The sequence below is a fragment of the Meleagris gallopavo genome, chromosome Z (genome assembly GCF_000146605.3).
Source record: "Meleagris gallopavo isolate NT-WF06-2002-E0010 breed Aviagen turkey brand Nicholas breeding stock chromosome Z, Turkey_5.1, whole genome shotgun sequence".
Lineage (NCBI taxonomy): Eukaryota > Metazoa > Chordata > Aves > Galliformes > Phasianidae > Meleagris > Meleagris gallopavo.
Genome location: NC_015041.2, coordinates 15,369,339 through 15,392,931, shown reverse-complemented (window position 1 = coordinate 15,392,931; position 23,593 = coordinate 15,369,339). Strand labels below are relative to the sequence as shown.

The 23,593-nt window shown below is 37.1% G+C and overlaps 1 protein-coding gene across 1 annotated transcript; it reads right to left on the bottom strand.

Annotated features, from left to right (window-relative positions):
* Positions 1–2,186: 2,186 nt before the first annotated feature.
* On the bottom strand, positions 2,187–18,784 carry LOC100549854 (exosome RNA helicase MTR4). The gene is made up of 12 exons (XM_010725419.3): positions 18,598–18,784; positions 16,618–16,790; positions 16,244–16,312; positions 12,116–12,244; positions 10,668–10,778; positions 10,163–10,351; positions 8,941–9,104; positions 7,543–7,648; positions 6,491–6,547; positions 5,939–6,101; positions 2,559–2,663; positions 2,187–2,386 (listed from the first exon to the last, which is right to left on the bottom strand). Exons 1-12 carry the CDS (start codon positions 18,767–18,769, stop codon positions 2,334–2,336), a joined length of 1,491 nt encoding a protein of 496 aa, XP_010723721.1. The 5' UTR covers positions 18,770–18,784; the 3' UTR covers positions 2,187–2,333.
* Between the last annotated feature and the right edge of the window lie 4,809 nt (positions 18,785–23,593).

Sequence of the window (23,593 nt, the reverse complement as noted above, 5' to 3'; positions counted from 1 at the left end):
TTTTTAGTGTGACAGGATCAACTTGTAGAATAAAATCAGTGATGTTTGCAGGGTGGACTGTTAGAAACTCCTCTTACAGTTGAAATAAGAAATCTTGTCCTAGGTAGAACAGACAAGAAAACAAAAGCAGGGTCTTTCCTGTCTCTGGGATGTCATAGCATGAGCCTGGGGCAACACAATGAAAACAGAAATACACATAAGATAGGTAGCCCTAAGGGAGAGAGGAAAAGAATGGGAGTTGCATGCATCCGTTTGTATACCAGACTGGGAACATGGCCAATATACTGGTAGAAAAGGACTTGGAATAGATTAAGAGAAGTAAACCAGTGACAGCTAAGGAATGTGACTGAGAATAAATCTTAAAAAACTGGTCATAGATTATGTAAACTTCGTGTGTCTTGTGAACTTTACTCAAGGTGCTAATGTGCTTTCCATTTGGAGTGAGATGGGGTTTCCTACTTTTGAAAGACTACACAGTTGCCAGCTACTCTTGGATAAGAAATCTACTTACCTGTAATCAGTGTGGCAATTAAATGATTTCCATGGGATTCTTTCCAAGCCTTAAATGGCTGTTATTTCAGTGGAAGTACAGTAAGTTCTACATTACATCAATATAGTAGTTTACACAGTTTATATAAAATACAAACACCAACTATCAAACCTTTGACATAGTATGCTTTTGAGAACGCAGCACTGCTGGATGTTAAAATGTCTTCAACCACAGGTTTCACCTCAGCGCTTTACACTAACATGAGACAACTTTATGTAATTGCTTCTGTGTTTACAATATTTTATGATTTACTTTCTTTTCTTAGCTTTATCTGCAGGCCAGAATGAAAGGAGACTGGGCAAGACTCGTACGTCCTACCATACAGTTTGGTCTGATTGCTGCATCCATTTATGTGGGTTTGTCCCGTGTTTCTGACTACAAACATCACTGGAGTGATGTTTTAACAGGGCTCATCCAAGGCGCACTCGTAGCTATACTCATTGTAAGTAACTCCTGAACTGTGTACGAGTGTATTAAATGTTTGTGGGCAGAACTGCAGAGTGGTGGGCAGCTCTGTTTGGAGGAAAGACAATCAGAGGGCTGAAGCACCTCCCCTGCAAAGACAGGCTGAGGGAGCTGGGCTTCTTCAGCCTGGAGAAGAGACAGCTGGAGGTGTTCAAGGGCAGGTTGGATGAGGCTCTGGGCAGCCTGGTCTAGTATTAAATGGGGAGGTTGGTGGCCCTGCCTGTGGTAGAGGGGATGGAGCTTGATGATGCTTGAGGTCCCTTCCAACCCAAGCCATTTTATGATTCTATGAAACCATGCCTGTCTTTCCTTTTGAACACTGCTGGAGAAGGAAAATAACTTCTTGGATTGGGTGACTTTTTAAACAAGGTGCAGCAATAGTACTGTGGATAGTGAGGCAGGCTCTGGGCCAGTGATGACATGGGGGCTGTTTTGTCTGTCACACAAATACAATTGCCCAAGCCTAAATGTTTTTCAACTAACTAGGATGGAAACAGACAACTACAGTAACCCAACATGGTATGTATGTTTAAAGGAATTCAGAAAAAGATAATAGAGGCAGAGTTGGTCCAGCAGACACAGGGGCTGTGGGTAAGATGCGTATCAGGGAGGGAGTTGCTGTGAGCGAAGACTATTTGAAACAGCTTCTGAAGAAATGCGACTGGAGTGACACTTCAGAGAAAAGCAGTACCTGTTGAACCACTTCTCTTTAGATTTTGCTTTTTAATATTGAGCGTGGAATTTATCTTCATGTTAATGGCTAAAAATGGGTAAATACTTTGTTTCATTGAGGAGATTAACACTACTTTATTCATTCAGGTTGTGTATGTGTCTGACTTCTTCAAAGTGAGAGGATGTACATTTCAACCAAAAGAAGATTCCCATACAACCCTGCATGAGACACCAACAAATGGAAATCACTTTGGCAGCAATCATCAACCATGAAGAATGATTCACTTACTTCAACTGTGTTGGTCTCTGAAAGGAAAAGAATTTCACCAGTCTAATTATGTAATATAAGTAAATGCCTTTAAAGGACTTCTGCTGCTCTTGGATGCTCACTTTACCTGTATATAAGTAACACTTACTACAGTTCTGTGTATCTAAACTTTACACTGCTGTTGGTTCAAGCTCTTGCTTTAAAAAAAAAAAAAAAACACAAACCAAAAGGTAGTAAATCTGTAAATTTTTATTATGAATGTGGTAACACTTATCATGTACACTGCTGTTTGTACATGCCTTGTTGAAATTATTGTGGTTTAAATACAATTAATACAATGTCTTGACTCAAGATGGTATGTGAAGCTGATGAACTTTGTTACAGGTAAAGGCTTGCTGCAAACACAATATCTCTCTTGATTTTTGTAATACCTATGGGGAAAAAAAAAACAACAAACATTACCTACCACTACAACTGAAACAATTGCTGCTTCTGCTATGCTCCTTACCTTGAAGGCAACAGAGTTCCCAAGCCCCAGAACAAAGAACATCAAAGCTTGCCTTATATTTTGCAGAATTCTTATACATGAAGTGAAATACCTACCCTCTGCAAACTTATTTTCCAGCTCTGTGTTTCCAATTGCTTTTGCTGCCTGACACATTTGCCGAAGTAATTCTTCTAGCCTTCTCATACACCGAATTATGCTACCTGTATAAGAAGAATGACAGATCACTCTGCATCTCCGGAACCAACATTTCACCAAACAAATAATTTCTACACCGTAACCTGATATCCACATTAGCTTATTATTAGAAGATTTTCCTCAAAAATAAGTTTTAATCATTCAACCTACTTCAGCTCAACAAGCTATAATCCCAGTACTAGTGCTTGTTTACCAGCATACATATAGTATGCCCTCTGGCAGAAAGGAACAGAGTCATCTTGTATCTAGAGTCAAATTACTGTACACAAAATAACTGTTCAAGTAATCATATCTATACTTTTTCTGAAAAACAGGATATTTGCCCTGGACTTACTATAACATCTAGTGAAAAAACTTTCTAGGCAGAAAATCATACTAAGAAGCTATCATGAAAGTCAGAACCTAGGGATAATAAAACGAGGCTTCTCTTCTAAAAAAAAATCTGTGTGACATCAGTTTCTACAGCACAAATAGGTTGTGTGAGAGTAGCAGTTTGTAGAACCCACTGCAATGACATGATGTGGAAAAACATATGGAAGCCACTGGGCATAGGCACATCATGGGTATCTCCCTTGAGCCATGCTTCCCAGAGCTGCTTCTCATCTCCATTTACTGTCCTTCCAGAAAACAGACATCTACAGGCACCATTAATTGGGGTGCTGCAGGCTTTTTGTGTGTGTGTGTGTGTGTGTGTGTGTGTGTGTAAAAAAAAAACCCTGCTGTTAGAGAATAAATGACTATTGTCTGTAGTTTCTTGCACAAAACAAAAGTCAATCTGGAGCTGATTAACAGGGGTACTTAGCTCACTTTAACCCATCTTCCCCACTGCTTTAAAAAGCTTCTCTAATCTCCATTTCTTTCCAACACACACATTTCAATTTAATGACAACTCATTTTCATTAACCCATTACCACTGCTCCTACTTGTGGCAGGCACGCTTGGGCTTGTGCTGTAGCCATCTACTCACCACAAATGCAAGCATTCACACTGCTGGTGACTGCAGCTGAAGCTGAAATTTGACCATCAGTACTGATAAAATAACAAAAGGCAAACTTTAAGGCTTCTTCTATAGCTTATGATAGCAGACATCAACTCAAGCTTTCTGCATAGAAAGTTCTGCAAGTGCCTGTTAGCCTGGGTGGTGGCACAACACTGAACATGAAACTCTCACCCGTGAAGAGCAGAGTCTTCCCAGAAAACACTTTTAGTTGGTTTGGGAGTTCATGAAAAGCCAATTTAAAAACCACAAACATGGTGTCTTCCAATAGACTCTTAACAGCTGGCCTATTTTCTGCCCCTTCACTGAAATCAGTGCACAGCAGTGAAGGTGGAATTCCCTGAAATAGCAGGACTTCATCACTGATAATTGCTTGTTACCTGGAAGGCAGAGAACCCTTTAATAATCCACCATACTACATGGTAACAATCTCAAAGCAAGAACTTTTACTTATTTAATTAATATTTACGCTTTTCATAGAATCCTTAGAGGTGGAAGGGACCTCTCTGAAAGCCATCTAGTCCAACTCCCCTGCAAAGAACAGGGACACTACAGCCAGATCTGGTTGTCCAGGGCCTTATCCAGCCTGCCCTTGAAAGTCTCCAGGGATGGGGCATCCATCACATCACTAGGCAGCCTGTTCCAGTGCCTCACCACCCTCAGTGTAAAAGAGATTTTTTGTATATCTAACCTTAAATGTACCCTCTGAGCTTGAAACCATCTTCCCTTGTCCTGCCACCACACACCCTGCTTAAGAGTCTGTCCCTTTCTTTCCTGTCGCTCCCCTTTAGATACTGAAAGGCTGCTATCAAGCCACCTTGCAGCCTTCTCTTCTCCAGGCCTAACGGCCCCAGCTCTCTGCCTGCCCTTGCAGGAGAGGGTTCCATTCCATGGACCAGTTCTGTGGCCCTCCTCTGGACATGCTCCAACAGATCCATGTCTCCTAACAGTGTTTCCATTTCATTAAAATCACTACATCAACTTGGATAATGAGTGCAAACTCTCCTGGGATTGAATTTAAAGTGATAGAAGATGTATGATGTGCTTTCCATCCTTCTGGACAACGCACAGAAAACCAGCCGCAAATTAAGGCATGCATCTCATGCATCCCTTGCCATGCAAACTGAACTTCTCAAAACAGATCTGTATGAGTTAATTCTGAAGAAGCTAGCACTATTCCAGTCAACAGAGAGCATGCCAAAATGACTTGACAGAGATGATTAACAAAGAAAATGCTGGTGCCCCAATGTATTATTCTGAGCAGTCAAGAACTAACATGAAAACACAAGTAAGCCAGCTACTGCAGCTGTTTCTATATTCCACTTTCTCAAAATACATTTGCAGCCTCTCAGACCTTCCTTTCAATGTGAGGTGTTCGCTGAATGCAGAATCCAAGACTGCCAGGATTCCTGTTGCTCACAGGTACCCTGGCTCATGAAGTTCCTGGGTCTGTGCAATAAGGCCCCCCATTTGCAACCATATACAAACACGAAAATGGAACTTCAGGGAGGCAAGACAGCAGTTAACGGTAATAGCTTCATAAAGGATTTCCAGTATCAGTCCTTATACACACAATTATAATATAATGATTATTAATCCTCTAATCCTTCACGATTTTCAACACCATTCATCAAAGAAAAAATTAGGTTTCTCATTCTGATAGGATCTTCATTGAATGCGTTTTCTTTTTAGGAAGCAAATTGGGTTTAAATCATTTTACTTTAAAAATAAGGTAAAGTCCTAATTATGATTCCTGAAGAGAGAGTTTCTAGCATTACCATTTTAGGAACAAATTAGCTGTAATCTGACATTTTACAAACAGCCTAAACAGATGTGATTACCTCTCACTTCTATCATCATTAAGATAGTGGGAGGAACTTTCAACTTAACAAGCAAATAAATAGATTAACTAATGAGCAGAAGTGCAAGAGTGGTACTTTTTCCTTAACAGCAAGCATTTGGAATATGGTATTTTGCTCTAGCTAACAAAGCATTACTACTTTTTGCAGTGCTTAGGATTTTTGAGATTTATGGAAAGATTTAAAAAACAGAGATATATCCTTTTTTAAGAGGCAGATTCTAAATGATTAGCAGTGCAACTGTAAACTAACTGTAAATTAATATATATTGTAGAAAGTTTTTTCCCACTTCGTTTTCACCACACAGATACTTGAATACATAGGAGTTTAAACAGATAGTGACCTACTATAAAGATATTGAGAACTCAGATGTAGCCATTTTTGTGTATCTGTTATCAGCCTAAAGAAGAACTGATCAACATACCTTCAAAGACATCAGTCATCTTGCAAATGTGAGCAAAGCTAGCTCCATTTGCCCATGTGTATACAACATCCATGAGATTGGGTCTGAAAGAATTTAAGTAATTTTCTTCATCAATTTCCAGTTTTGCTTCTGCTGATACCCTGGCGATCCTTTTAGCACACTCCTTTAAAATAAAATATTTAAAATTTACAAGCTTAAACAGACTAAGTATTTAACCAATAGAAATACGTATCAGTAGGCAATGGACTCAAGTCAAGGTTTCCTTTCCAGCACAAAGTTACTTAGTATCAGAAAATAAGCCACAGATCACATTATTATTTAAATCTACTTGCACTAACAGGTTAGTGTTGTAAGCAAGCTTATACAAAGTTTCTAAAATGCATGCTTTAAATTAGCAATAAGGTTCATAGCTAATTAGATAAGTCATTACAACACACTGTAAAACCACATGCAATTAGTGCCAGCCACGTGATGATCCAAAACCACTTACTACACACATGCTTTGCCCAGATCTCACTGACCCTGAGCTCAGGCAGATCTCCAGGGCATTACCTGCATTTGTCGAAGTGGTCCTGCCAGCTGCTCTGTCAGTTTTGGCATTTCATTGGACTGAAAAAGAAGGTATGAAATAACTTCATGCACTCCCATGTATTTCCTCTAAACCAAATTAGATGCGAAAGTAAAAGCTACGATGTGTGCTAACATCATCCTAAATGATTTCTGTGACTTCCCAAGCTTGTTATCAAACACTCTTAATCTACTGAATTCCCCGTGAACTCCTTTTCAAACCAAATCAGAAAACAAATCTTTCCTGTACATGACAAGTACAAAAAAAGTAACTTGCTTTCTGAGCAGTGACAGAATTTCTTCCAGAAACTTCCACAACTTTGAACTGCAAAAACTTGAGCTGTTACAAACTTTTTGTTAAGAATATAAAAAGGAAATGCTTTTAACAAACATTAGTGGTAATTTAAGAAAATACAGCTTTACGGTTACAGCTACATTTTATGTTCTAGCTGTTCAGACATGAGTACTACTGCTAACTGAACCACAGCAGTGGATTCTAGCTTTTAATTTTCTGTTGCTTATGAGCAATGGCTTACTTTGGCATCCCTTCTACCAACAAGAATAATTTAGTAGTATCTGCTACCTTTCGAGTCAGCCTGAGTGCTAAGCCTTGCTAGCCACCTGCAGTGAAATTTTATATGGAAGTTTATTTTTTAGTGACATTGGGAAAATGCAGTGAACTTCTATCTAGCTTGCAGGCAGGAAAACAAAGGTATCAGGTATTAAATGTCTATGGTCTTGTTTTTCATTTGTATCAATTCCATGTGACACTGCCATTTTCGTCAATAGGCCAAGGGTACTGTCCAAATAACAAAGCACAGGCATGCCTCCATTAAAAATAACCTCACTCCAGAGCTTAAGATACAGATATTGACAAAATCTGTGTGCTTAAAGGCAGATCGTGTTGAAACAACTTAAGAAAGGATAAAAATATGCAATGGATTGTACTATTACCACCAATTTCTGGAACTGAATTAAAAGCAGTACTGTTGGTAGATGAGAATGTCTAGAATTCATAGGCTCAGGAAGTAACTCACGTTCTCCTGAAAGACAAAACAGCTTAGCAGCGCAGTTGCCTGATCTGCAGATAAGTCATTGAAGAGCCCATTAAACATCATTTCGGTCAGGAGAAGTTCATCAGCACTAAAATAAAAACAAAGAGAAGAACGCTTAGTGAAAAGACTCAACTGTCATTCTTAAATGAAGTATTATTAACTGCTTTGTGAAGTGACTATGCATAGCTAAAAACAAAAGCTTCTTAATTTCTTACTTACTGGAACGCAAAAAACTGATGTATTGGCTTTTTGAGAGGGATGCCAATGAACAAGATGTTAATGTAAAGTAACTAAAAGCTCTAACTGGACTAGAGGTAATGTCTCCTGATAGTTCATAACAGTTTAGGTTAACAGCTTTATCAGACAGAACATCAAGAGATTGAAAATAACAAGGGAGAGACACGAATTGGCACTGCTGCTGTTCAAAGAGAGTCAGCCAGATATTTCCAAGATACCGGGAAGAGGAAAAAAATTGCTTCAACTTCCTCAAAGAACAAAGATTCCATACCAAATTCCAAAAGGAAATGCATGACCAATACAAAATCCAAACCTACTACTTGGATAAAACATCGAATTCTTATTAAGAGTACATCTCTATTTAGAATTTATCAGATGATGCATAAGATGGGAGAAATAACTTGTTTTTTTTAAAACAACAAAAATTGAAACTCATCAGAGAACGGGTCCTGGAAGTGAGGAGTTGATAAAATGCTGCTGCAGCTCACCCATTCACTATCAAGTTTTTCAGGGCAGATAGTATAGACAGTCTATAAGGCAAGCACTACAACAGTCATTCTGACTTCTAAAAATACACTGCTCTATCAGTGTTTGAGTTACACCCTGAAACAGAATCCAATTCATGAGTTTCCATGGAATCTTTACAATATGTTTCAATGTATACATATCTGTTAAATGCATTACAGTAAAATGCATCACTCCTATAGATTTGTTCCAGCTGCCCTATGGAACCAATTAAGCTGTATTCTAAACCTGTTAGTGACTTGGGCATTGCTGACACTCACTGTTACACACCCATGTTTGGGTGTAACATGAGTGGCTCTGTGCTAAGAAACAATCCTCTCCTGTAATATACAGTATTAAACAACAACACATACCATTGCCTAAGCTGTGTAAAAAACTAGCCATTGTTCCATCATTTTAACATCCACCTTTTACTTTTGGCATATACTGTATTTTGTTCTTCAGATGCCATTTTATTGCTTTAATTCATACATTCCCTTTTAACCGCACCTCTCATAGCCTAAGAAGAACCTTTCTCCCAATGGTCCCAGAATATTAAAACACAAACATGACACACTACTTTCTGTGAGGCCAGCAAAGCGTGCCTGCATGACGAACACTTGGCACAGAAACAATTACCTGCTGATTTCACAGGCAACACGTCCTTTCATCTCAATGACATCGGAAGATGTGGCAAACCCCAGCCTTCTCAAAACACGCTTGCGGCATTTGAGTTCATCCATTTGTAAGACAGTTCTGGCCCTTTTCAGTTCTCGCTTTGCTGCTTTAATATCCATGGCAATCTAGGGGTGTGTCAGGAGGAGAGAATTAAGTGTCGCTTTGCTAACAGACGCCACTGTCTAGAGACATTCAATATGTGTGGAAGCCTCAGCACTACAGTATACAGACACAGCAATTGAAACTGACTACAATAATTCTATTAAGAAGATGAAAGTTATAAGTAAAGTGAAAAACACCAAAAAGCTGTATTGGCTCCATTCACCCGTAGAGAACTCCAGCATGTTTGGGAAATTTAGCTATTTATCCAGAAGGAAAAAAATAAAAAAATCACAGACGAAATCTCTGGTTGTGAGCTGACACTTCATCTAAGACCAATACTACACCCATTACCAACTCTTTCATTGAATACAAGCCAAATGCATTAGTTAGTGTAATTACAACCTCTCCAGTTTATCGCATCACAAAATATCATCATCCTAATGGCAGCATGCACAGCACAGACACCCCTGTGGAAGTCTGCTTGGTCCACTAGGTCTTAACACATACAACCTCGTGCTTTTCATGACAGAAATAAACTCACTAAATAAACTCACTCCCATGAAGAGAATCCTAGAGAATTTGTTCTCTGGAGCAGGACAGAAACAAATAAATTATTTTTACATGCAGCTGCTTTCAGTTTAGCAGGGTGCAACTCTATACAAAATAAGTATACTGCTTCCAAGCCGGGAGTCAGGAAAAAGCAGCATAAGGTACTCTCTACAAGCTAGTAAGCCCCATCACCTCTCCTTAGCTCTGCACAAGCTTATTATGAATGAGAAGTTTTAATTATCTGTGGGCATGCTGTGGTGTGCCATGCCTACTGACTGAACAGAACTTTAGTGGCACCTCTGTAACCTTTCAATCTTTAGTGAGTGTTTCCAAAAAGCTTTCTTTTCAGATTCAATTTTCATCTTTATCAGTGAAGGACATGGCACAGCCCCTGCCAGTTTGTTAATGAGATTCAGTATTTCTCACTTTAATTATGGTAGAACTGTGCTTTGAGAAGAAAAAGAAAAGCAGTTAAGCCTCACTTCAAGTAGATACAGATATACAGGAAATAGCCTCTTGTTTTATATTTTACCTGTGCTTTTCTTTCACAAAGTTTATATATAGTTTCTAAATTGGGATCATTATGAAGAGGATGCGAATACATCCTATGCTCAAATGCTTCTACTTTCTGGATGACTTTTTTCAGTCCTTGATCTTTGATACCCATGTCATCAATGGGATCTAACAGTGGTATCCCATCAGGAAATCGCTTCTGTACTTCCTTGAATGTAAACAAAAGAAAAAAAAGAAGACAAGATAAATTTTCTTTTAATATTGTAACAGCACAACAAAATACAATTTTAAAAATAATCTGACACAGTTAGAGGGATGTGAAAGGAGGAGGTGGAAGTTTGGTATGAGATATTTCAAGTCAGTCTGAAAAGGGATAGAACTGACATACATTCCCAGTTTCCAATGCCTTTTAAAATGACTCCTGATGTGACTCAAAATTTAGACAGATTTGTTTAAAACTAGTTGTCCTTTGTTCAAGTGTGCCCCTCTAATCAAACAGCTTTCATGGCTTTTGAGAAACTTACCTGTATAGATTTCAGCACACTTTGCCTGTTGTCAATAGGCCTCAGGTCTTTCGGTATGTAAAGTCTGACACTGCTGATGGCCGAGAGGAGATGTACCAGAACAGGAACAACCTTCCAAACAGAGTGCAGTATCCAGTCAGTAAAATATGTATTATCACTTCTGCCTTGTAAAACTTCACAAAGGAAAAGGGAAACTGAGTAAAGAAGGACACAGCAATGGATAAAGGAGTAGGAGGAAGCAGCAAATATGAATAACGAGGTAAAGCACCAATAAGCCAGTCTGACCAAATGGGAAAATTCTGTATTCCATTCAATCTGGACAGAGGCTCAAGAAGAAAAAATAAATAAATCAGTTTTCCTATTGCTTGTATTCCGGTGCAGCAAGAAGTAGATATAACTACTGAATATGTACTCTCATTCAGTATATATATCAATAAGATTAGATTGAATCGTATTTCTTAACTATATTTCACTGAAATACACAGAATAATTCAACAAACTATCCTGCATTATGAAGTCTTTATGTACATATTTAGCTTTTACAAGATGATGATCTCTAGACACTTTTGACACTCTTTTTTCTTGCCTTTTTTCTATTGGGATACCTCTTGTGATCCAAAATAGACAAATTACTGTCACAAATACAACTAGAAATATTAGCAGAAAATAATAAATAAGAAAATATGTATTCATTAGCATCAAAACCACGAAGAAGCCATCAGCAGCTTAAAACAGAATTGTGAAAAAAAAACTCTAAACAAACTGAATAATTGTATTTGATCTGTAATAGCTTGTTTTGATACAGGGTGCTAAAATTGAAAACTTCATGTAATGCAAACTTTTTCACAAAAACTTTATTTTTGATTGAGATAGACTTGCAAATCTGAAAGAGTTTGAAAGGGGTAAAAAGAGGAAGAATATAAATTAAAAGAAGATCTCTTCCTCAGTTTTCAGATTCACAACTGAAAAGACTTTTAAAGAAAGAATCTGCCAAATATCACCGCTAAAATTGACTACTCAAAGATTACCTACAATCTAACTAAATTCTCAAATTTCATTTAAGAAAGGCACATTAGCCCCAAAATCCTGCACAAATATCGGAGAGAAAACAGCTTACAGACACTTAACTGTTTGAAGGTAACACACACAGGTGATTTTAGTAACTATGTTCGCATAGCAGCTATGGTCTTTCCTACGCTGATTTCAAAAACTTAAGGGGACAAGAACTAAGTTTCAAAGCAGTCCTTGACATGGTAACAAATAGACTCAAGTAATTTGTTCACTGCTGAAACACAGTTTCCTCTTAAGTGTTATCAGCAACCACTTGAAAAAGGCACACAGCTCCTCTTCATGAATCAATCTCCCTTCTACAGTTTTCAAATGCTTCAGAAACAGAATCTTGCAGAGCAATTACAAGAAACTAGTGAGAATAAATACTTATAACAAACCTGCATCTCTCCTTTCTCATCAGGTCTTGCTGGCTTTGCAGCCTCAGTAGCAGAATTTTTCAGACTCTCTTTGCTGCAGTGCAGGAGCACTTCAACTACATACAATGGGTCCAACTCACCAGAATTAGGCTGTTGAGGGCACAGAAAACAGATCCACATCAGTTATTTTAAAATAACAATGAGAACGGAAGGAAGAAGCATGATTTCATTCAGTATTAAAGGTATGAGATGAGCAGCGGCTCATCTCTCTTCGCAGAGCATCACTTCAGTGATGCAGTACACTCGTTCTGAAAACTACTGAATGTATTGATTTACAAGATCCATCACACAGAAAAATACATCCCCCCCAAAATTCCTTTCTCCCAACCCACACTTTCCAATGTGACCTGTAGTGTAACAGCAGCTTTAAGTGTGTCTGCCTTTTTTTTTCTAGATGTTACACTTTCCTAGTAAGCCAACATTTTTTGAATTGTAATGCAAAAAATATCTGGTAATACTGAACTTGCTAGTTTTGTCTTTAAAAAGAAAAAAAGAAAGTTGTGGGTGTCTGTTTCATCCACAGGTTTGCAAGTTCAAGTTTTTCCCCACAGTAAGCATAAAATAAAAATCCTTCCAGCATAATATATTTTATCTGCAGCAGACAAAATTGTATCTTGCAGACCAAGAATTTATACATCCCAAATTGCACACTTGTCATTTGACATCTACTTAAAGAACACAAACATGTAGATGCAGCCGTTAAAAAGCACTGCTTGCAAAGCTGTAACCTTTATTACATACTGCTTTAAAGGCAAAAACACATATGTCAGGTTATTTGACTGGACTGATACACAGCAAGGTTGTTCAAACGAACACTTCCTACCAGCAAATTTTTTTATGACTTCGAGTAGAACAAAATTACAGGCCTAAAATCGAAGATAGGACTGTGTTTTGAATTTATATACACAAGTTTTTCCCCTTCCAATTGCAGGTTTGGGGGAGAGGTCTTCATAAAATCTTTTATTTACTAAGTTTGATGTTACTGGGTGCTATGCAACACATGGTTTGGCTTTCAAGTGCATGCAAAGAAGGATGGAGGCATCCAACATTTTTAAAGGACTTCCAGAAATTTACAGGAAACCATCATGATAAACAAAACAGAAAAACAGAGTTAGTCTTTTCTACAGCCTAGGTTATTTCATAATAAAAATCCATTTACTTGCTGGGGAGAAACTTTTGTCTGAACTGTGTCCTACATATGCAAAAAGGACTCACAGCAGCCATGCACAACACCAACAGAATACTGCTGTTCTCTGAACTGCTATTTGAAAGTAATGTCCACATAGAATGGAAACAGTATTTATTCAGCCATAGCCATGGAAAGCACAACACTGGCTTGGAAAAGAGACTGAAGCAATATAAGCACTTACACACTACACAAAATGCTAGAACTGGGGATGTCTAGAAAATGAGTGTTTGTGACTATACTGATGTTCACTGCACTAAAAAAGGAGGAGTGTAAGAGTCACAAACATTTACTGTTAATACTGCACTCTAAGCTTAGGTACACCAATGGATTCAGACAATGCTGTCCAGACACAATGTAATCTAGACTGCTAGAAGACATTTCCTTTTCCACAGCTACAATGTCTTGGGTACCAAAAACTTGAAAATGAATACCCACATCTTTATGTGTAAGAGCAAAAATAAAACTAGGACACACTGTGTCAACAAAAACTTGTTAGTCACAGAAATCCCTGTCATGCCAAGTTGGAATGCCCTCTTTCATAGAGCACTGCATGATGTGATGCATCCCAGGGACTTGTTCTTAAGCATCTATTACATCATCTGCCTGGAAACAAAGCAACACTAGACAACAGGCTTGACCTCTGAATCAATATATTTGTCACAGATAACAAATTCAGATTCCTGGTTCAGTAAGATGAGATTTCCAAAAAATTCAGTGACTGACTGAGAACTCTAAATATTACACCACATATACTCTAAACACTGATATACTCTCCACCAATTATACTCCAAACATTATAACCATTACACAGAAACATCCACAGGTAAATACAGAAATTCAATATGCAAGAACTATAAAATCTACACAAGAAAAACTAAATTATGCCATCTCAAATTTCAATAACAAGAACAATTAACGGACAAAAAATTGATGTCTACAATTAAGCAACAGAAGACAATATGGAGTATACCCAGTGTAACAATAAAACAAGCATGCTGCTGGCACAAAATAGAAGAAATAAACTTATAATAAATTCTTAACCGAATACTTTGTTTTTGCACACACTGCAGTTCAGAATAAAGTGTCATTTGCAATTCTGTGGAATGCTGCATCTTGAAATCATGCTAGAAAAAACAACAAAATGTAATTAACTCTGACCATAACTGATAATGACTAATGATAGACATACTGTAACCCCAAATTATACTTACTCCTCACTAGAAAAATAAAAGATACATTAGAAACTACGATGCTACTAAAGAAAAACTAACAACATCAAATTCAACATTATTTGTGAAAGCAAATCAAAGAAGTGTAATGGTTTAAAGACAGAGGAAAGTTTAAAGATACAGCATAATAATTACATACTGCAAATATTCATTAAGTAAAAAATGACATTAAAGAGGAATGGGGATATGTATCTGTATCCTAGGACAGATGCAAAGACAGAGACATGAAAATAAGAAATAAGAAACTAACAGCTTCTGCAAGTGCTCATTTATTATGCCTCTGCTCATAGTAACCATTTTTTCCACACTGATTTTAAATTTACATAATTTTAAGGCAATTCCATAATTTTCAGCACCTACTGTCATTCTTTCCATACGATTCAGAAGAAAAATTCAAGCCAGCTGCTAGAGTGACTTGATTAAACTCAACTAAAAACTAGACCTGGAGCCAGAGCCATCATCTTCAGAAGATGCTGTAATTTCAAAGCTAATGTTCAAACCTAATGGCTTTGCACAACAACGAGGCAGGCCAGATAGGGAAGGCAAAATATGTAAGCAGACACAACGCTGGTAGAAATACCTTCAGTAACACATAAGTTGGTAATTTTACATAAAAGGCTGGAGTCAGGGAAGTGTATTTTACTGCTCATGTGGTTCTGTGAAAAAAGCAGCCCAGAAGCACAGTTGAAGCAACAGCAGAAAGAACCTATTTTTCCAATTTCAAAAAGGAAGATGGAAATACAAAATAAAATCTCTTCTAGCAAGTTCTGCATGCACATATTTTTCTCATTTCCCCTTTAATGAATATATATATTGGAAAAGGAGCAAAAGGTGCCACAAAATAGAGGTACCACTAGAGCCTGACTTCAGGTTTAGCACTAGTAATTAATGCCAAAGCTCTACTGCCAAAATTACAGCAAAAACACCACCACATAAAAATATACTTTAAACTTAGTTTTCAGTTTAGTCAGTAGAGCAGCTCATCAAAACAATTCTTAAAGGGAAACCAAAATATGGTCTCTGGGGTTATGCAGAGACCAACTATAAAAAAGGACTTTGGGAAGGAAAAAACAAATCTGGCTTCATTACTGCATTCCGTATTTTGTTGCACATTTCCCCAAATCCGTTTCTATTCTTCTGCTTTGTTTGTATTTTAACTTTCCAACCCTTAACCTACAGCAATAAGGGTATAAACAATCTCACATCTCAGCTACTAGCTTAGGACTGGAGATACGATTCCTGGTTTTAACGTAACCTTCTACATGGTGCTGGATGTCAGCCTCCCTCTGCTCTCACCTCTCACAGCTTCTAAAAATTTTTTGAGATTAAATAACACAGCATTTAGGATACCAATGCTGGGGACACCTCAGAAAGAAACTAAATATCTCGAAATTTTGCATTTTCAAAAGTGCTTTTGAGTCAGTTACCTCATATAAATGAGAATCTCCTCCATAAATATATCAAATATTTTAGCCTAGGATTGAGTGTTTGTCCTAACTGCCGTAATTTTTTTCCTTGAACATCCACTTTGGTAAGTCCTGAATTTTATCTAAATTTGAGGTGAAAGGCTAAAGTTTTTGTCTTTGAAAACCATAAAGAAAACAGGAAATCCATCTTATTTTCAGAAAGTTAAAACAGTAAGATAGATGTTTTTCTCACACACTTTTTTACCTTAACATTGGATTTCTTTGAGAAATTAACAACCACTCCCCATCCAAAGTCATCATCTTCATTTTTCACCTGAAAGTAACAGAAGACATTGTAACACAACCTCTGTATAGCCACATCACAGTGAGAGTGTATTTTCTTACTTTCGTTATTACAACAGCAGTCATATGGACTACTATTCACCATCAAAATAGCATTTATTTTTCTTTCATTGCTGACTGTTTAACAGAAAGATATGTAACGAAAGTAAAAATTGTTAGTAGGAAGCACATAACTTTTTAACTAAAATTAAAAAGTAAACTAAAGAAGACAAACGAACACTGCAACCACAGGAAGACAAAATAAAACCAAAGAACAACAAAAAAATCTCCATTTACCTTTACCAGTCTTCCTGGCTGTAGAAAGGGCAAGCAATACTTGGGCTTGTGAATATATTCTTCAATCTCTTTACCCAGTTTTGCAAGCTGCTGTCGGATTTTATAGTATATGACCACATTTTCTTCATTGGGAATTACTATTTTGTTATACTGTTCTTCCAATTTATTCACCTCTATAATAAAAAGTAAAATGTCATGGACATGAATCATTTCATAAGCTTAGAAGTCGATGTTTCTCTTTCACACCTACAAAACCAGTATTTTCAAGACTTATTTTCTGTGTGCAATAATCCATTCTCTGAAAAACTGGAAATATCTAAACGTGTCCAATAAATTTTATTTATAGTAAATTAAATACAGTACTTAACATCATTTATTTGTTTATTTTTAAAACCCAAACAAAGCATAGCACATTTTGTAAACAAGCCTGAGAACAGAGAAGCCTGGGCCACCAATTGTCCAGGAATCACTGACAGGGTTGCAGAGAAGTCCCATAAAACTGTGCAATGATTTGTAAGAGGGGAATCACCGCATGCCAGGGCTCTCTGACCTTTTCCTACAAAAAAATATTTGCACAAAGACATCTTCTAATGACTTCCCTCATGAGAATCAGTGTTCTGCTTTACATGCATACTGTTCTGAATTCCCTGCTTTTCTTCCTCAAGTGTTTTCACATCTTATTTAAGCAAAGCAGTTCTTATTTTAAGGAACATGCTTCCTTCTCTCACACTGGAAACACAAGTCAATATAAACAAAGAACTTACTATAAAGATGGACATTCTCTACAAATTTACCTTCTTGCATGCTATTTGAATACGCACGAGTGACTCAAAAATCCCACTTCAATCGAGCCTAAGACACAATTCAGGGAAGTGCTCTCTATTTTTAGCTGCCAAGCTTTTATTTTTTTAAATTAAAAAAGCTAGCAATTCATACTGGTGACATGATTTGCACCTCGACCTAAAAAAACATTTCTCTGCATTGTATTCTAGATTGCAGCTGAAATGATTTAAAAAATTCTAAATGCCATGGTGCCTAAGCAAAAAACGTGAAAAAACACACAGAAAAAGTACTTCAGCTCCATTTCTTTATTTCAGTAGTAATGCTGGAATGCCAGCATGAAGATTTAGGCATGCCAATTGGAACAGGCAGATTCTCAGGAAACACATACTATGTTTGACTACTACTGCCCTAAATACTGCACTTGCAAACTGTAAGAAACTCTGCAAAGAGAATCAGGACAAAACTGAACTTGTTTATCAATCCCACACATACACTGCGCAAGTGCACTCTGTCTTTTGATATTCTATTAACAGTCAAACAGATGAGCTGCTTACATATGGGTGGCAAAGGAAGCCATATCTTGTCTTCTTAATTTTGGGTTAAATTTTCTCATTCCCAAATATTGGCTGAGATCTTTGGAAACTGACTTTGGCTCATGAAAACACACTGTTAAAAGATCACGGCTGAAAATTTAGTTAACTAAATGGAGTGCAAATAAAGTCTTAATCCTGTCTTAATTTTGTGTTTCAACTTAACTTCCCCCCCACACACACTACTACTCTGAATACAGCATGCCTTAGTGACTGCAATGAGACTTAAAATTATTTTAGCTAAATTCTACATATCACTAAGAAATAAAACTTATCCTCTCTGTCCCTCTTGCAAGCTGCAAGAATTTCTGAATTATTTTCCCTCTTCCTGTCCTAGAGGTTACCAATGGGAGTAACCGTTTTTGTCCAAATCTCAGGAGAACGCCCTCCTTATCAGTGCAGGTCAGCATAGATCTTAACAAGGAGAGGAAATTACTCTTCCTGAAATTGTAACAAAATAGCAAACAGTGCACTGGCAACTGCTGATAGGGAAAACAAGAACTCACAGGTTCACACAAGGACAATGGAGTTCAAATGCCCAACATCGCTGCCACAGTAGTTTTTATGCTACGTTTCGTAACTGAGAATAACATACAAGAATACTTACTTTCTACCACTCCTGGAATAGCTCTGTAATGTTGAAACTGATAGAATGACTTCTCTAACATGTATTCAGGGTTAATTTCTTCTACTCGAAGCAAGTTCAATACCATGTTGTAGGTCAGGTGGAATGCACTGTTTAAGGGATCAGCTGAACCCTGAAAAAGATTCAAGAACATTGTCCAGCTAGTAAATAAATTAATTGCAGCATACAGGAGCACATCAAACATAAAACATTATACAAAGAGCCGCTTTGATGGGTAGCATAAATTGTCTTGTTTATAGATTACTTCTCTCATTAAATCCTAAATAATTTTTTTATGCATGTAACAATATTTGTATGATTTATTGTACTTATATACATACTGCCATGTTATAAATGAAAAGTTTTCTTTTGCATTTCTTGTAACCATTATCTGGATTCTATTGCTTTAACTTTAAAATAAGTCGTTTAACCACTAAAAGCAATCCATTATTTTTATATTCTGGAAAAACTTACTCACACACCTTTTTCTCTTTAAGGAGACTAATTGATCACAATGAATTTTGTTTGAAAATAGGTACTCTGCAACTTCTTTAACCTAAGGAACGCCTCAGTCTAAAATTAGTTTATAGGTTGTTCCATAGAGGCTGTGGACTCTCTATTTCTGGAGATGCACAAAAGCCACCTGGACATGGGCCAGGGCACCCTGCTCTGGGTTTGTCTGCTTGGGATTGGAGCAGATGAGCCCCAAGGTGCCTCCTACCTCAGCCCTCCTGGGATTCTGTGAAGCTGCAAAGTGTGGATGAAATCTCAAATTTCTATAGATACCTGGAGATCAGAGAACTTCTGATGCTAAACAGAATACAACACAGCTATTTTTTTTTAAGACCTGAAACCAGGATTACGTGCCTGTTGTCCATTATTCTAAATATATCCATCTTCCAGGAAAGAGAAAGCGCCACTCCCTAAAAGCTTGATTCTCTAAAACAGAGTGCCATTTACAGAACGGCATTTACGAAAGAATGACATAGTGGTTATAGCAGTACCAGTTCAGGAGGGCTCAGATTATTTCCAACACCAGCATTTATGACTCTAGTAAGGCATCAATCAAAGCAGCTGGATTATATTCACTAAGCCAGCTATGGCCATAGCTACGCAGACTTTGAGGAGATCATGCAAACTATCACTGTGATCACATTGATCGCACTGTGTACCTCATCCTTCACCCTTTGTGTTCCATTACTTGAAGGTGTAATTGAACTGCATGCTAATAAAATTATCAACTATTTGGAGGAATAAAATCAGAAGCAGAATACTCTCAGCAGTACTATCAGAAAGTGAGAAAACAGTGTATTCTTTACAACATATGCACAAAATATTCCAAAACAGACCAAACAATTCCTGCAGATTCACTTGGAAGGCTTTTTAAAATCGGTACAGCTGTGAAGAAGGAACAATTTAAAAACAAATGAAAGAAACAGTATGCATTTCTAAGGTAAGATAAAGCACACTTATTTGAAAGCTAGCATTTGAGCCAACTGCTGGTGTGGCAATTTTTATTTCAAACACATGATCAACATTTTACACTTCGAAAATAAGATCAGACTGTAAAGACAATCCTTTTTTAGGCAAAACCTGAGAACTGTGTGTCTGTTCCTTCATCTCACACATTCTTCTCTTAACTTCCAGAAATGTCTGCTTTCTCAGTGTTGTTCTGCAGGCATGCCATATTCGAAATTAAAATTGAGAACTTTTTCTTTTTGGAAACCAAAGTTGTTACTTCTCCAAACTAAACAGAACTGTAGTAGCCTTAATGTATTTGACTGCCAGAGAATTCCGCAGCATGTACTACTCTCTACTGACTAACCTAGGCTATCAACAGACTCACATTCAATGGACAGCAATCATTTGGATATCCTTGCTTCAAATACGTATTAGCAATACACGGATTACACAGCTGCATTAGGAAAACTAACAGCAAAAGTCAGTCATTTTTCCACGCTAACCACACATGAAACATGACCAGGGAACCAGATCTTCTTGGCAAATGAAGAACACAGGCATGGTCACTGAACAGGCAATTGGTGGTTATATAAAGACACTTGTCACATGCAGGGTGGAAGGGAACAACAGGAGATGGGGAAATATGAGATGCATTAATAAGAAAAGGTGGCCTTTCCTTTCCTAAACACTTATGCAGAATGAAATGTACAACCATTCTGGAGCTTGCTTGATACTAAAGGAAAAGAAAGTAAATAAATACAAGTTACATTTTCTTTGTCATGTTTTTGCTCCTCTTTAAATTCCTTTCTCCGGTAAAGCTCCATATCACCAGCTTCCTTACTATTCACTATCACTGTCTTTAAAATATGAAGCATATGCATGACACTTAGCAGATCTGCTGCCACAGATACCCCCGTTAATCGGTTTACTCTTCTACAGACTAAGGTATGCAATCATCTGCCTCAAGTTCTCTTGGTCTGTGCAGAAATCCATTCCACATTTCCAGAGAAAAGGCTCTGTATTAGAGAAGGGAAGAAGCACCAACCAGTCATGCAAAAGTTTAACTGCTTAGAGCTGCATTGAACACATCTTGCATCTACAAATTAAATATTGGAGAACTTCCAGCCAGGTATCTCCCTTCTGCAAGCAACTCTTTCACTTCAGAGAGAACAGTCTACTGCCTCCAGTCTTCAACAGACAGTAGCAACAGATTTATTTCTGAATAAGTAAAAAAAAAACTAAAAAAACTAGAGGAGAGGGAACAACTTTGCAAGATTTTTATTGCTCCAGATAGGAACAGTCTAGATAAATGAGAACAGCTTGGATACACGAACTAAAGTTCTCAAAAATTAATAACCCACATGGTGTTCTTGCAAACGTTCCACTTCCTAGTAAGTTTTAAGTCAACTTAAAAGGAGCACTCTTTCAAAATTTGGGTTGGAACAAAATGATAGGCTTCAGCTGATCATATTAGAACAGGGGCATGAGCAATTCACTACAGAAATAATCTAGCTAATAATTCACTGAAAATTAGAGCAGCGATACACTATGTCCTGTTTCACTGTCAATGATTTCAGAATGGAATATCTTCTTACACAATCAAATCAAAGAGGTCGCCAGTCATACATTTATTGCTCCTATCTATTAGAAAGATAAATCAAGTGGTGAAGACGGAGGTTAACAGACATTAGAATTGATACTCACAGCTTTTTTTTTATTTATAAAAATAATGTAATAAAACAGTTTTTATTTTCCTTGCAGTTAAAAATAGGAAACCTTGCCTTGCCGGAGATGTGGGGCTGTCATTACTGTCTAATGGCACGTGCTGTTGAGCAAGACTTACGCTTGATAAGGGTTTCTCTCCCTGCTCTCTTACAGTGGGAAAAAATGCTTACATTTTCAAAACTGTTTCAATGTAGAGAGGGGAACAAATTTTGCATAGAACTTTTTGCTCTTCAACTTGTCATGGAAAACGTGCAAAGCTTTCACAGGGAATGTAATATGGGAAATACTATTTAAGTCACAGGGATGTTAAGAGCTAATGGAGATGAAAGGGGCAATTATATAATTTTGAGCAACAAAAGAAGCAACAAAAGAAGTGACAAAAGAAGTAACTTAATAAGAAAAGTTAGATGAATAGGACATATTTTATGCTACTGGGTACACTGATAATTTCATTTATCAAAGTTTCCACAAATAAGCTGAATGAATGAATTTCCAAAGAGGATACAAAGAACAGATTTTTTTTTTTTTTTTAAACCAGAAAAGAAGTTCATAAAAGAACAAATTGATATTTAAGACATCAATGACTCTTTTCCTTACAAATCGGAAAGAATTACACTTAGCTCTCTGTATGAGTCATCATTAGTAACTCACAAGACAAAAAAAGAGTTCATTAAATAAAGTGACTCGATACATTCATAAGATGCAGTGATACAGTAACAGCATGATTCTTTTCCACTATCAACTGCTTAGTTACTGCATGAATAATCAGCTCTCAGAAATACAAAACAATGCACAGTTACACTGATTATAGGATTATCTTGAGCAAAGTTAGTATGCCTGCAAAAATCACAGAAGACCCTCAGGAAGAGTTATTTTTAGCAGAAAACAGTGAACAGCTATCTTATGCACAAAATTATTACCAATCTGGCTCACAGCTTTGCCCCCAAAACAGTTGTACCAACGCAAGTAGAAGCCACTGTGGATGGCAGGAGATTTCTTTTCACAGGTTTTGCTAATGAGAAGCATTCAGATCTTGCTTTCACAAAAACTCCAATTGTACTAAAAGGCTTAAAGAAAAATAAACATACATCAGCTTCTCTTTCGTGAAACATACCTTTATTTTCTTGCACCCAATCAAATTAGCTTTGAATGATAGAACTTTCTCTCCTACCATTCTATGAGAGAAACATCCTTTGTTTTACTTCAGGCTTGTAACTCAAATCTCTGAACTGAGCACAGAAAAAAAAAATAGAATGGGAAAAAAAATCCTACACACTTCTACTGAGATATCCTGACTTAACAAAGTAATATTTAAACTCTCAAGCAAATCTTTAGAACTAAATATTTTATATAATACAATTACTGTACATTAACTTAAAAATTTCAAATACAGATTACTCTGATACAGGATCATAGGATGCCACATTAATTGTTCTGCACAGGATAAAAATACACTAGGAAAAGAAACAGTAATTTAGCAAATGTTCAGCATTGTACTGTGCAGTGATTCTTTTAGATCCATGTTAACTCTATAACTGCATTTGCATAACATCTGAGAAACAAATTTTGCTCCATTCAAGCTAGATGTACTAGAAAGAAAGTCAAATGTAAAAGAGCAAATAGGAGCCGTGTCTGCACTCAGAAGCTAATTCAGTTACTCATCCTGGTTTCAGATTCAGTATTACAGAATTCTGTCACGTTAGTGATGGTCACAACTTACAGTTTCAGTAAAAATACACTACATTGAAGTTTAAAGAAAATGTGGTCTCAAATACAGCAAATTTCTACCAAA